At 44.4% G+C, this 15,501-nt stretch overlaps 1 protein-coding gene across 6 annotated transcripts in view; it reads left to right on the forward strand.

The window, feature by feature from the left end:
• ARHGAP8 (Rho GTPase activating protein 8) overlaps nucleotides 1-15,501 on the forward strand; it is a 664,042-nt gene that overhangs the window by 358,712 nt on the left and 289,829 nt on the right. For all 6 annotated transcript variants that reach the window (XM_069628159.1, XM_069628161.1, XM_069628162.1 and 3 more), the window contains one exon: nucleotides 1,652-1,739. In XM_069628159.1, the coding sequence (XP_069484260.1) occupies nucleotides 1,652-1,739 (88 nt within the window). The remainder of the gene's footprint in view (nucleotides 1-1,651; nucleotides 1,740-15,501) is intronic.

Below are 15,501 nucleotides of genomic sequence, written 5' to 3' on the forward strand. Positions count from 1 at the left end.
ATGGGGGGGGGGGGTTCGCTGCCTCACCCTTGAGTAACTCGGGTGCTCATCAGGATGTAAGTCAACTAAAACATATAAACCGTCCTCTGCCCAAAACCAACTACAAGTCCCTGCCACTACAAAACTACACCATAAAGTGATCAATAAAGTTCCTCTTTATTGGATTGACTCCCTTCTCCTGGTGAAATAGTCCAGTCTCTGGTTGATTCAACAACAGTCTCTTGCAATAGTGTTCGATTTACCAACGATACCAGAACCAGGAGAATGACTCCCTTCTCCTGGTTTGCTTGGAAAAGTTAATTAAACTGGTTTTTGGCTGTTCATCTCATAAGCCTTACAAAGGTTCTTTAGTTCTTTCCATGAACTTAAAAACAATAATGTCCAGGCCGTATTTACCCTTCTCCTCATCGTTAATGCTTCTTTAGGTAAATTACTGTTATCCAGTTCTTTACGGGTATCACTAGTGGGATGAGGGAGATTACTCCCGAGTGCTTCTTCAGCATCAGTAGCTTTGATCTGGCTACTGGGGCGAGGGAAATTACTCCTGATGCACTTATTAATCTTCCCCAAACCTCTACCGGCTTTACTGTGGCCCTATTACCTTTCTCTTGGAGCAACCACGTCATTGGTTCGTCCTGGGCTGCTCTTTGGCTGTCACTTATTCTTTGTTACCCACCTCTCTGCGCTGGCTCTGCGGGGTGTCTGGTCCTTCGGTTCTGGCGCAGTTGCAGGACCAAACCGTCCCCCTCAGCAAGGTCACGCCACTGACGACCTTCCAGCTGCTAGTTGCCTGGACACTACGGCCTGGGGGTGCACTTTTGTGGGAGGGCTTTAAGGCTACAATCTGGGTTGCTCTCATATACGGAGGGGTTTGCAGGCGAAGAAGGAAAGGATGCAACAGGAGAACCAGATTAGGAAGAATATTACGAAAATTCAACTCAGTGGGACCCCGGGTAGTAGTATCCCCATCTAATGCGAGAAAACTCAGACCGTACAAAGAGCAGCTGAAGGGAATTCTGTTTCAGGATACGGAAAATAAACGATTGTTTCTCAAGCAGAAGTACTGTGAAAAATGGTATAGGGCTGATGAGGGAGGAGAAAGAAAATGATATCCCCTATAAAGCTTTCTAAGGGGCCTATTACGTACAACACGGGGGATATAGGGAGAGAGTTCACTACATTTTATGAGGAGTTCTACTCAATGGAGTACAAGGGGGACGGTTCCACATTGCCACATTTTTCTACAAATACAAAGTTACACTTTATCTTCAGGTCTGCTTTTTACGTGGTCGAGCCACTCACACTTATAGATAAGTTTAGCAAAAGATCATACGAAAGGGTTTTTGTTATAATCGGAAAATCCCTTTGACAACTGATGCTCATCTAAAAAAATAAATACGCAATTTGTGGGAAGTTGCAGTAGGCATTGGAGAGTGACTTTGTTGTCCAAGAATAATAAAACTAAAATTCATGCATTGATTAACTCTCCTGCATCAGTAAACATGTTTAATAAAATTTAGGATCAGAAGAGGTGAGATGTTCGAGTCCTCGTGGTAGGCACGTGTTGAATAATTTAAATTGGTGAAATAACCTACAAATTATTAAGGATTCCAGTCTTGCATTGTTTAATCCAAATGTTGTTCCTTCACAGGTGATGACAATTCAGGAAGAATGGTGATTACTTTCAGTTGCTGCCGGATGCCCCCATCTTATCAGATCGATCACGTCAGGCTACTCGAGTAAGTGCTATCAAATCCCTCAAAACCTCATTCGCAACATGTGCATGCCTATTGATGATGGCCTTCATCAATATTAAAGGTTTTCATCATATTCTGATAAAGCGAAGATGATAATGTAGCAAGAGCAATTATGTCAATATGACCAGTCTAAAGCTTTGCTGAGATGTTTGATCCATTCACATATCTCCATAGTTTATAGCCATTGATAGTGTTTGACTCAAGGCAATTTAATATGTTAAACAATGTATCTAACCCTGCTCAAGGTCCATGGCCTTGAACTCAATAAATATGTTTATCTATAGGGTTTATACTTCACTAGAACAAAATGTGCCCAAATAGGGTTCTTAATATTTTCTCTTCATTAGGAAATTTTGTACACCATTTTGAACAAAATGCTATAGGTTCCTAAAACATTTCAACATGCCTTTAAAGAAGGAAACAAAATGTACACCATCAAACGTACCCATTTACAAAACTAAAAGGTAACCATTACTCACATCCTCAACTAAATGAAAGATTTGTTGTAAATCTATTTGAAGTTTTATATGTTGTATTTTTTTTTACATTTGAGAATCTGAGCTGACGGTGAGGCAAAACATATTTGTTTTTAAAACTAAAATGTTTTTGGTTTTGATATTTTTTTCAAAACAAGTCTAGACTGCACGGTTTGAGTCCTAATCCATAAGCCTCGGACTGTTTCCTACTGCGTTCTTGCTCAGTATGTTCTCTAATTCACATCTTCCATCCTGCATGTTTTGGAACTAATTTAACTACAAATAAAAAGCAGCGTGTATGGGATAAGCCTGCACCCCCTGAAATGTAAATTTCTGTTGGTCATAACCCTGCCCTGGCCACTATTTCTTTTCCATCGATTTGAGAAGGTCCACGTTGCACTATATTCTGTCGGAGGGGGTTTATTTTAAGCCAGCATACCAGGTTTTGGAACACTTTACAAGGATACAGTAATCATGGTTAAAGAAAAATCAGGATGAGTTACTCTAAACTTCTCAACTCTGGCCTTGGTTCCGATTTGCCCTTACGGCACATATATATTTAGCACCTGGCAGTTAATGTGTGGTGGTCTCCTAGCCAATCGGGAAGTTCAGGAGGCAGGCTTTACCTCATGGCATTGCTGCTCTCTGAGCCCGCCTGATGAGCCGGACACCAGGTATCTTACCTCCCAGGTATCTCTTTCACTTCCTGCCATCCCGGATACAAGTCCCGGGGCGCTCCCCCTTTACAATTGCCCAGTCTCCCCTTTCCCACTCCTCTTCCGTGCACACATCATACTTGCCCGTTCTGCCAGGCCACATGGCCAGACCGTCTTTGCCGCTCCCCTTATCCTGAACCAGGCTCTCCGCCCGACTGCTCCTCTGACTGGCATGGAGAAGGGGACTGAATTAGGAGTAGCTTCCTTCTCCTTTTTTCTTTGGTGGCCATTTTCCTATTGAATCATTTTTGAAACTTTTGGCATGGCCATGGCACAATTTCACAATGTGAAAAAGAAAGAAGCTATTGGGATCAAGGGCAGCATGCCGTGGTGATAATGGTGGCAAGCCGAGTACCATCTAGTAATTGCAAAGGCATTCACTTCACTGAGCATTTAGCTTGACCCTGTGGCCGTTTTTAAATCGCCTGTTGATAAACCTACTCTACACAAATGAAAAATGTGAATAATTTTACGTGATGTTTGCTAGTGCTCTTTAAAAAGAAAAGTCAAAATAACAAAACGAATATAATCGCCACTTGTAGGAATAACACATAAATGAAGGTGCTACTAACTGCAACAAAAAAAACAGTGTAAAAGTAGTATCAAAGAGGATGCCTAGGGCTAGCCATCCAGTGTAAGAAATGTGTCCACAAGTCTTGGACTGCATGATCTACGTCTCTTTAATAAAATAGGACTTTCAACTGTTGATTTACTGCTACTGTCGTTCTCCTAGTCCTCAAAAACCAGGATGAGGCAGGGGATTTCCAAAGCCGCAAAGCAAATGTCTTTGCTAGAATAAGGTTTGTGAGAGCGACATTTGTACCGATCACTCCTTCGTATTGCTTGATGGCCATCTCATCAACACATCTTACCACCAACCTATCTCTGATGGAAGGCCGATACAGCCATTATCAATGGCCAATTTGCCCATGTTATGTAATTCCACACTCACCGACTCCCAGTGGTGGTCGAAGTGAGCAGGAACGGTCGGGAGCGGTGTTCCACAACTTTTTATTTTTTAATGTTAACAGCTCCACTACTTGTTGAAACCATTTTCGCCATTCCGGAACTGTTATTTCCTTCTTACGCTGTCTCCTGCTGGAGTCAGTGTTCCACAACTTTTTTGGTACACTTCTATCACTGCTCAACACTTTCACTGTTCTACACTTTCACTCCAATACTCATCCTATGTGCCTGAACTCCATCAACCATCCTGTGTACCTGAACTCCATCAACCATCCTGCGTGCCTGAACGCCATCAACCATCCCGTGTGCCTGAACTCCAGCACTCATCCCATGTGCCTAAACTCCAGCACTCATCCAATGTGCCAAAACTCCAGCAATCAACTCCACCAACCATCCTATGTGCCGGAACTCCATCAACCATCCCGTGTGCCTGAACTCCAGCACTCATCCTGTGTGCCTGAACTCCAGCACTCATCCTGTGTGCCTGAACTCCAGCACTCATCCTGTGTGCCTGAACTCCAGCACTCATCCTGTGTGCCTGAACTCCAGCACTCATCCTATCTCCCTGAACTCCAGCACTCATCCTGTGTGCCTGAACTCCAGCACTCATCCTGCGTGCCTGAACTCCAGCACTCATCCTGCGTGCCTGAACTCCAGCACCCATCCTGCGTGCCTGAACTCCAGTAACCATCCTGCGTGCCTAAACTCCAGCACTCCTCCTGCGTGCCTGAACTCCAGCACTCCTCCTGCGTGCCTGAACTCCAGCACTCCTCCTGCGTGCCTGAACTCCAGCACCCATCCTGCGTGCCTGAACTCCAGCACCCATCCTGCGTGCCTGAACTCCAGCACCCATCCTGTGTGCCTGAACTCCAGCACCCATCCTGTGTGCCTGAACTCCAGCACTCATCCTGTGTGTCTGAACTCCAGCAACCATCCGGTGTGCCTGAACTCCAGCACCCATCCGGTGTGCCTGAACACCAGCACTCATCCTGTGTGCCTGAACCCCAGCACTCATCCTATCTGCCAGAACTCCAGCACTCATCCTATGTGCCGGAACAAATGAACATAATCAATAAGTAGAGGGTGTAATCCTTGTTTGATGTATAGACACTCAGTGCTCATTAACAGGTACGCACATACTCACTTTTGGTGCAGGTCTGGGCAAGGAGTGGGGTTGGCATCAGGCGTATGCTGAGTTGGGGAGCAGGGGGGTTTAGAACAGAGGAGATGGTAGGAGTAATTTTTGCCACTGCAGAGGGAGGTATGGCAGTTAAACCCCCATTCTAAAACTTGCAGAAAGGGGACTGCTATGATGGAAGGGTGGCTGGGAGAAAGAGGGTGCTGAGAGGGAGAAGCGGGCGGGTCCGTAGAAATGGGAAGAAGAGGTGACTGGGTGAGGGCATACATGTAGTTTGTCTACTGCATCAGAGGAACATGGGCAGGATACCAAAAAGGGGGGATTGGAGAAAAGTGCCAAAAGGGATGAATGAATAAAGGAGTTTCTTAGACTGCAATACTCCCAATGTTGTATTAGAAGAAACATGCTCAACACTTGGGTTCAACAAAGGCATCAGTTAAATGCTTATTAAGTTACTTTATGCCAGCCAAGCTAGTTAATTTACCAGACTAAAAGAAGATGAATTATTTCCCAAGGTGCATCTAAACGTCTGTTTCTCGGCTTCCTTTGTCTGTGTTCTTTGCTTTGTACGGGCCATTTCCTCTTAACTGGTCACTGTAGAGGAAGTTCTTGGCTCGGAGTCTGCCCTTTCCGGACAGGCCCCTGCTCCATAGCTGTTTCTAGACGGTCAACAGCAGCAGTTGCAAACTGCTGGTCCTCTTAAGCTTCTCCTTGACACCAGGGAGACTTTATAGAGCAACAAGTAGGGTGATCAAAAGTGCTTTGCACTGCATTGCATCCCGGGTAGGCACCTATCCTGCCTTGTGTGAATTGAAACACTCAATATGAACCCCTCCAGCAGCATGGTGGCACATATAAGGGGGCACACAGGTCAGATGGGAGCCATACCCTCCTCAGTTTAGAATGTAGGAAATAGCCCAATCCGGCAACACTGACTGCTGGTTTAGGCTCCATACACATGTGGGCTGACAACTGTAGTCAGCGCCAGGCAGTATAGTCAGTGCTCATAGATGATGGAAGTTGTTGGGTAAATCATCTGGGTAGAGCTGGAGGGGAGGGAGCTTCACGCTGAGTAAAATCACTGTTCACGGTGGCCAAATAACTATGCATGGAAAGATGCAGTGCATGGCAATGGGGCCACAGTCCACACCCTTGCACCATGCACCCCGAAAGCTGCTATAAAGCTGAAGGGTGTCCACCTACAGACTACAATGCACACGGTCTGGGCACATTGGCAGAATAAGGCCATCGCTTATCAGAATGAGGCTGGCTCATGGGCAGAAGGCTATTTGCACACCAACAGTGAGAGGCATGAATGTACCATGGCACCTTCATAAACCACTTGTTTTATAGGCACCTTACAAATATCCAATAAACAAATAAATACAATGTTTCCCATTGGCAGCAGCACACACTACCAGAAGGCATGAAAATGCCAGAGCTTGGGCGGAATGTCACTGCATTTCTAGGGAATACCAAAAGCAGCTTGAGTGTTCATTATAAGGCTGCTATTATAAATGGCGGTCAAAGGGACATTTGCAGTCTTATATAGTATGCACTGCTATATTGCCAGTGCCGACATGATGTGGCCCACTGGAGCAACATCTGTGAAGAACTACAAAAAGAAGAGAAGAGATGGTACAGAACATTGTGCCACAGCACATTTGCACGTTAGTACTGTGTACATCTTCTGTCAAGTGGGGCAGTACTGCACTTTCATCGACAGAAGATCTTGAGCATCAGGAGCACAGCAATATTCGAAAGGGATCAACAAGGCCACAATACATTTTTTTTGTTTCATTTGCGTTTCTGCCTGAAGTAGAGTAAAGCCACTGTAGATTGGCCTTCTGATCAGAACAGGAACATAGTTAATGAGAACTGCCTGTGGGAGAGCGGGTGGATGTACGCACAGTTGTATAGTTTCATGAACCCAACATAGAATCCATTCTGTGAATGGACTTGCTAGTGCTTATGTGTCCTCCTCCTCCTAGTCCTCTCACTGTCCAGCTCTCCCACCACCATGTCTGCACCTGTGTGGGCACTCTGCTATCAGTACTGTGCATTGTAAGGTGTTGGTGAATTTCTACTGGATCCAAATGGTATCGTGTGTCTCTGGCTCTGTGCGCTCAGTCGATGCTTTCGAAGTGTTTAACACCTGCTGTGCAGTCAGACAGGGCATCTGTGGTTTAGTTGAAATGGCCATGGTAAAGTGAATGATTGAAATGTGTTCTCATTTTTGTAATCGGAATGTCTGAACACGAAATAAAATAAGGGTGAAAATGGTTCAATGTGTTGCTGTGCTAACAACCCTCCCACAGTTGCTTTGGTTACCCCAGATCTTTTGAAAACTACAAAGAAGAGAGCCAGAAGGACGAGTCTGACTTAAAGACATGTTCAAAGTGGTTACATTTAAAACGAAAGAAAACTCCTAACGTTCCCTATTTCTGAGGGAAGTGCCCTACCTATCGAAACTAAAATCTAAGGGTGCTCGTTAAAGTCCTAAATTAAAGGCCTTCTTCTGAATCCTAACCAATTAACTGGCCCAACGACTTTAGAAAACAAACAAAAAGAGATAGACAAGGACACAGCCTATGCAGGGACGTCATTTCACTAAAATGCCAGGGCTAGCGGAAATGACATCGCATGACCCTTGACCTCTGACGACATCACAGGACATGTCGTTTGACCCCACCCTGAAGTGATATCACGGGAAGCGATGGAATACGACCTTTCACCCCTTGACAAAACAGGAAGTTGCATCTCATAGAATTGTTCCCAAGTACACTGCGAAAAATATGGTTACGATATCACTATAATGTGATATACATTTCATACAAGAATGGATCACCATATGTATCGTTAAGATCAGTGTGTATAAACCCATATCATCAAATTACTTTGAATGAAAGCAGACTTCCATAGCCAAATGATAATGATGTGTTATTATAAAGCACTTGGGTTTAAGCACTTTATATCGAAAAAATATGCACCCAATATCACCCAACCTGTGTTGGTACTCATTTATCGACTTCAAAAGAATGAAAGGCTGAGTTGAGGTGTTTAAGAACAGACTAAATGAGTGACTCACCCCCTGAAGTGTGCCTGAAATAAACCTTTAATGAGTTTAGCAATTATTGTATAGAATTCCAGAAAGACAAATTTGTTATTCCTATTCTTGCTTATTTAGGTCACTGCTGAAAGTTTTAGACTTGTGGAACCCCTGTTCTTTAAAAAAAAAAAAAAAAAAGCCAGAATATAAAAGCCCACCACTCCAGAAGCAAAGAGTGACATGGCGCTGACCACAGCCCAGGAGCTTGCATTTAACAAAGAAAAGGTTTTTTTATTTTTTTAGGGGTAGCAAGGGAGATCTGTTTGTCTCCCTATGTGAGAGAGGGTATGTCCAGACGTTGGTCCCTTGCATCCTGGGCCCTAGGGAGTCAAGCTGCACCTCTCTGAGGAGGCCCAACAAGGCTGAAACATGTCATGGGGTGCCCGTATTTCCATGCAGCGGGGACCTGGCCTTGGAGTTGCTCCCATTGGTGGCAGTGCCTGACTGGTTTGCATGTGGCTGGACCCCTTTTGCAATGACGCATACAAGCTAAAAAACAGTTGTGTGGAAGGTGGACCAGAGCAATGCCAGTGGTTCAGATTAATTCAAAACCTTCCACCCATCACTTTTTTGGCTTCAATTAGTCTGGTGAAGACCTTAACAGACATACCTGTGACTTCTCGGCATTATAGAGAAGGATAGTATTATGAATTTGATTGTATAGTTGTCACGGCCCTTTCTTTTGTTATACTACAACAAACTGTCAAGTTCCTCCAGGGAGAATGTATGCTCAACCCGTGTGAAATGATGATGATAATAATTTAGCATTTATCCGAGCGCTGCTTATTATTACCCATGGTGTGTGGTGCTCATTTATCGACCTCGGAAGGATGAAAGGCGGAGTTTGGCAGTGCCGGGAATCGAACCTGCTTCAGCAGGCTCTGCAGAGATGTCAAAGCGAGCGCTCTACTCGCTATCGGACCGGTAGCTTTTGTTAATGACCTGTAAAGGTCAATCGTGAAGAAATATATTAAACATGTTTCTAGGGCAAAATGTTGTAGGAACTGCTTAAAGTTGTTGGTGTAAATGAAAGTGTAGATGTATTCTTTAATTATCATTGATGCTGGAAGAAATGTATTACTTCAATTAAGTATGTTGTTTTACATAATTGTTAGCATGCACAACATGGAACACCTACGATGTATGTTTTGAAATGGATCGAGAGAATTTTTCACCTGATGGTTAGTTTCCAGTGAGGTTATACCATTGGTGACATTATCTGGAAGCCGGCCTGATAGCACAGCAAGTATTTCGCTCCCTTTGACATCTGTGCAGAGCCTGCTGACGCAGGTTCGAATCCTGGCAGGGCCAAACTCAGCCTTTCATCCTTCCGAGGTCAGTAAATGAGCACCACACACCATTGGTAATAATAAGCAGCGCTCAGATACCGGAGGGTTCTCAGCACTATATAAATGCTAAATTATTATTATTATCTGTGATATTATTTTGCCTATGTTCTGTACTACAGGGGCAGGGCCCAGAGTTAAGGTGGCATAGCTTCCATCACCTGCTGAATTTTAGGGGTTTTGTTGCATTAAACTGCCACCTTAACTTATACACACAACAAAAGTCTTGATTTTGTTTTACCCATTGCTTCTGATTACTTTCAAGTAGAAGCTAAAAACATAGTAGAACATATTTGTATTCTATTTTATAGAGTCTGGTTCATATAATTGGGCTAGCCCAGCTTCTGGACCTGTTCGAACACAGCTAGCATAAGTAGGCTGCATTCCTACTTCACTGAACTTCTGTGTTCTTTTGTAGTGCTTAACGCCAATAAATAAGAACCAAGTGCTGTAGGAAGAGGTGTTATTACCACACTAATGCTGAACGCTGTGGAGGCGTGCCGCTCTGGTATAAATGCAGAATGATGTGAATGAGCAAATGGCATTCCAGCGTACGGAAACACTTCTGCGCAGACTCCCATCACTCTACTATGCGCCACCTCCCAGGTCACAAGCCCCACAACCATATGCTTCTGTGGATGTTCAAAATTCCACATTTAATGGTACTCCATTTACCAATCACAGAAGGAAGAATGGCTAAGTCTGCTCTGCTGTGGAAATCGAACATGCAAAGTGCAGGCTGGCCTCCTGTGGCAGGTGTGCCCTTAACTCATGAGCTATCGTCCCATTCTATGGAGGAGAACTCTTTTTCCAAACTTTACTAGTAAGCCTATTGCCAACAGCACGTTTTGGCATTGCTGTGAGTGTTAAAACAAGGAAATAATATGAGGCAGGGTAACCAAAAAGGAAACACACCAAATACAGGTTACAAAGGAACATACAAAGCACTTTATTTTATACTGAATCCAGTTACAAAAGAACAGAACAAAATTCAGATAGCTATCGACCCTCAGTACAACACAGCGAACTCCGGCGTGGTTAGGTGTGCTCAGTGAGTGCAAATATTCATTGAAACAGTCAGGCTTTTATACATTTCTCCAGCCTGTTGTCCAGCCTTTCTTCAGGTTAACCATTCCATAAATAAGTTACTGCTCTAGGGTCCCTTGCCAGGTCAAATCTAGTTCATCTTAGGTTTATACATTAACAAGAAGAAATGGTAATAATGTATGCTCTAGGCCTAACATTACAATGCAGGACTTAATTCATACAATATAGTTAAGCAGGTGTTCTCATTCAATTAGAGATCAGTTTCGGTGATACAGGTAATCCATTGCACACAGGTCAGCAGAAGGACAAGGTCTCAGCTCATGACCCTAACAAGTGGCCTGCAGGCAAGTTATACATTAGCTGTACAGAGGTCATGACAATCGAGTTCTGTTCTGAATAACATAGGCTACCATTTAGCTCACATGGTGACTTTATTGAGCAAGAAAACCTAAAATGGCGGCTTGACCCAAAATGACAGTTTACATGGTTTCTAAGGTCAGGACCTTGCAATGCGAGTTTATTCACATGTAATTTATAAGCAGCTTGTTAGCAGCTTGGCGTAGGCCAATATACATATATTCATAGCAATAGGAGGCACGATATAATTTCTAGTTTGACAAACCCTCCTTTTGGCCTATGCCAAGTGCTAAACTACTTCTGATCTCCCTGCAAATAACTCCATGTGTCATCGTCCATACACCCTGAATAGCTGTCAGAAATATCTATCGCCATTAGATCTTTTACTAAGATCTCTTTCAGTACATACTCCTTAGAGGTTTTATCCGGGGCATACACTTTATGTCCTATTGTACCTATCGCCTGAGCGCAACATCCCCCTAGCATTGAACATATACTTGGTAGACATTGGATACAACAACAAAGAAATAGCAGAATTCCCAAAATAATCAGCAAGACTGAAAGCACTTTCCAATCCCAAGACCGCAAGAAGTCCCAAAACCAAGCACTAAGATCCCAATTTCCCTCGGGAACATGCACTTCTGAACTAAGAATGTGCAGATTCTGTATTGCCTTAAAAATAGTTGGGGAGGAATCCGGTACGAAAACACAGCAAGCGGACCCCACTAGTTTACATACTCCACCACGTTCAGCCAGAATGACATCTAATGCCATCCGGTTCTGAAGCGCTACCAATCTGATCGCTTTCTGCTCTAAAGTCATATTATAGAGTATATCTGTGGTCCGGTTGATGGTTCTCTCCAGTACTCTCGCTAGTTTCCTGATATCCTCGGAATTCGCTATCTGCCCAAAGAATGGAAGGAATGATTTTGCTACATCTCCTAAAACCTGTGCTGAAGTGTCGCCATTCTCTTCCCGCCGTGGACGAGCCTTCGAAACCTCTACAGTACTTGCTATAAACACCCCAGGTAACAGGATTCCTAGATAACAAGTTCCCTGCCAATCCCTAGGCAACCATGGAAATGCTACATTACCGCAAACAAAATAGATAGGTTCGCCTACATACAAAGGTCTGTGTTCCCCAGTCAAATTTGCAACGTTGGCACAACCTTTAAAATCTCCCATTGACCGGGTGCCATTCCTCTATATGCAGAAAGAAACTGAATCGGGGCTATGGTTAACAGTATAAGAAGGAGGCACGGCATCCTTATTGCCTATCGGAGCCATTTTAAAGGAAATCAAAGATTGGAAAGGACGAGACAGTCTATCAGAAGGCCTAATAGAAGCAATATTGAGCTTACTCCTATTTGCGAAAAGCGAGCATCCCAGGGGAGTCGGAACACGTTTCTCAAAACTATTCAAATTAGTGCCATCAAAGTTCCCCGAGATGCTATCGTTCCATCAGCCAAAGAACAGTGCTCTAAGTGAAGCATAACAAGCAGTTGTCAACAGTAAAGGGCGAATATACCAACCTAGCCCCTTATCCCCATGTTGCGGTAAATGAGAGCAGATCCAACAATTGGTTCTGTTAAAGATTGCATGGGTAGCATTCATAATTAGAAGTAGAGTGTTATTTTGATAATTCCGTCTATCCAAAAGATCTCTAGGTGACAAGGTATGTAGTTGCACAGAAGGACGGGAACAACAGTTATATTTTCAACAGGTAGGAAATCATTCAAAGGGTACATTCTCTCTAAATACCAAAACCCACAACCAACAGTTACTAAAAGTCCTGTGATTATCACCAGTAGACAACAAAACGTTTCCGGGCCCCCATACATATCTGCTCATTGTCTCTCCTAGTCACATTTTTGTCCAAAAGTTCAGTACGAACGGTAGAGGATGCGGGCATTGTCGTCTTCAATCGAGAAACACCAATTGTTCGTTTGCTGGCGACTCCGGTCGCGCGTCTTCTTAATGTCTTTTCCCACAACCCTTAGCCAGCAGAACCCTTTATGCAATTGGGCCAAAAAAAGGCAAGCCCTCAAATTCTTTCAATTGTACAGCAAGAGCCGTATTGCAAACCTATCTCCTTGGGCGGAGATTATACTTCACAGTTTCTGGTGCAAAAGAATCAGCAGACAGGATGTCGTCACTTCCCACAGGAGGTGGCGAGTGAACGGAAGTTGGATCAGAAGATGGATGATCCACAAACGATGCAGTGGGAGAGCAAGGAGGCAAGATGGCCGTTTTGTCGGGCCTTACAACTTCTGGAACGGCCTCCGATACTCTCTTTCCACTGTCTGCCATTTCGGGTACGTTGGTTTCAATGTCGGAAAGGTGTTCTGCGTCTTCTGTATCGTATGGCACTGGGTGTGGGATCCGTTTGGTGTGGCTGCTGTGAATCCAGTGGCGTCGTCCTCCTACCTGCACCGCAGTCTCAGTGACCAGGAGCACCTGGTAGGGGCCCCTCCAACGTGGTGCGAGGCAAGACACTCTATCGAACGATTTAATGAGGATCCAATCCCCTGCTTGTAGACTGTGACCGGGGCCCTCGCACCTCACCGGCAATGCCTCTCGCACCTGGTGATAAATGAAAACAGGTTTTTAGTCATTGGTTACAATAGTCGGAGAGAAGTACATTTTCTACATCGCGCAATGCGCAGCTTTTAGGCAAACCCCAAATATTAGCAGGTCTCCCCATTACCACCTCAAAGGGAGAGAGCCCAGGGTTGTCCGCATTGAAAGTAACACGATCGGTAAGGCGTCCGGCCATTTTAGTTTGGTGCCGGCACACGTCTTAGCGAGCTTGTTTTTTATGACACCATTGTGTCTTTCCACTAATCCGGCGCTCTGAGCATGTCTGGCCGAATGGAATCATTTGTCAATTTGCAATGCCGTACATATCTGTAGAATTACAGCAGCGATAAAATGCGGACCATTATCCGACCAGATAACTCTCGGCAAACCGAACCGTGGGAAGAATTCCTTTAACATGGTCTTTGCAGTGGTCATGGCTGTAGCGTCTTTAACAGGGAAAGCCTCGACCCACTTACTAAAGGCGCAAATGACCACAAGGACATATTTTAGATTGTTACATCGCTCCATTTCAATAAAGTCAAAGTGAATCACTTCAAACGGGACAGAAGGAGGCCCAAAGCTACCTCTTGGAGTTGCTGTCCCCTTTCCCACATTGTGTTGTAGGCAAATCATGCAATTTTGGACATAATGCTGGGCAATTTTTGAAATCTTATCATTTACCCAGACTTTCTCTAACATTCTAGTGATCTGTTGAGCGCACACATGTGTGGGACCGTGTGCCATGGTAACCATCATTACTATATAGGCATTAGGAAGCAACCATTTCCCTTCAACCATGTCCACCCAACACCCATCATCATCGAGTTTCCCCAAGCCCTCAGCCCACCTCTTGGATTCTTCTAATGTGGCATCGGCTTGGATATCCCGTACAGACCCGACACCCTCATCCATTGCATAGGCATCTACAGTCTCCCTTGAAAAATACATCTCCGTGAAGAGATCAGAGGCAGTTTGTCTAGCTATTTGATCAGCGAAAGCATTCCCTTTCCCTACATCATCTATAATCTTGCGATGTGCTGCGCACTTAATGATTGCTAACTGACTAGGGAGTACAAGCGCTGAAAGCAATTGTACTATCAGGGAGCCATGTTGGATCTTGGTGCCATGCAAAGTTAAAAACCCTCTCTCTGACCAAAGTCTCCCAAAGTTGTGAGCCACCCCAAAGGCATACTGGCTATCAGTATATATGTTTACTGTTAGCCCTTCGGAAAGCTCACAAGCTCGAGTCAATGCTATAATCTCTGCGGCCTGCGCAGAGTTATGCGTAATTCTCTTGGTCTCCACAACCGTACTTAATGTAGTGACTGCATAAGCAGCTGTGGATGTACCATCCAGTAGTTTGAAGCAGGAGCCATCACAAAACCGCTCCCCTTGTGGGTTATCCAAAGGAGTGTCCCTCAAATCAACTCTGCCTTTTGTATCTTGTTCAGTAGTATACAGGCAGTCATGTGACTCTTTGTCACCGCAAACAGTATTTTGCGGGAAAGGTAGGAGTTCAGCTGTATTAAGAACGCAGCACCTCCTAATTTGAATGTGGGGAGCAAACAAGATTAATTCATATCTTGTCAGTCGTGCGGAAGTGAGGTGTTGCATTTGGGTTTTGTTCAATAGAATATCTACAGAGTGAGGCACCATCAGGGTTAAATCATGGCCTAGGACCATTCCCTCACTCTGTTTTACAGACGCAGCAGCAGCAGCAACAGCGCGCAAACATCTTGGCAAAGCGCATGCTACAGGATCAAGGGCGGAAGAGTATTAACCGCATGGCCTATTCTTCCCTCCATGTTCCTGCGTTAATACAGCCAAAGCACATCCATCACATTCATGCACAAACAACACAAAGGCCTTCTCATAGTTCGGTGTGCCCAAAACTGGCGCCGAACATAATGCAGTCTTGAGCAACTCGAATGAATGTTGATGCTCCGTATTCCATGGCAATGGCGAAGAAATACCCTTCTTCGTCAAGGCCAACATCGGTTTTATCACTA

This window comes from Ambystoma mexicanum, chromosome 12, assembly GCF_040938575.1.
Source record: "Ambystoma mexicanum isolate Mex_15411 chromosome 12, UKY_AmexF1_1, whole genome shotgun sequence".
Lineage (NCBI taxonomy): Eukaryota > Metazoa > Chordata > Amphibia > Caudata > Ambystomatidae > Ambystoma > Ambystoma mexicanum.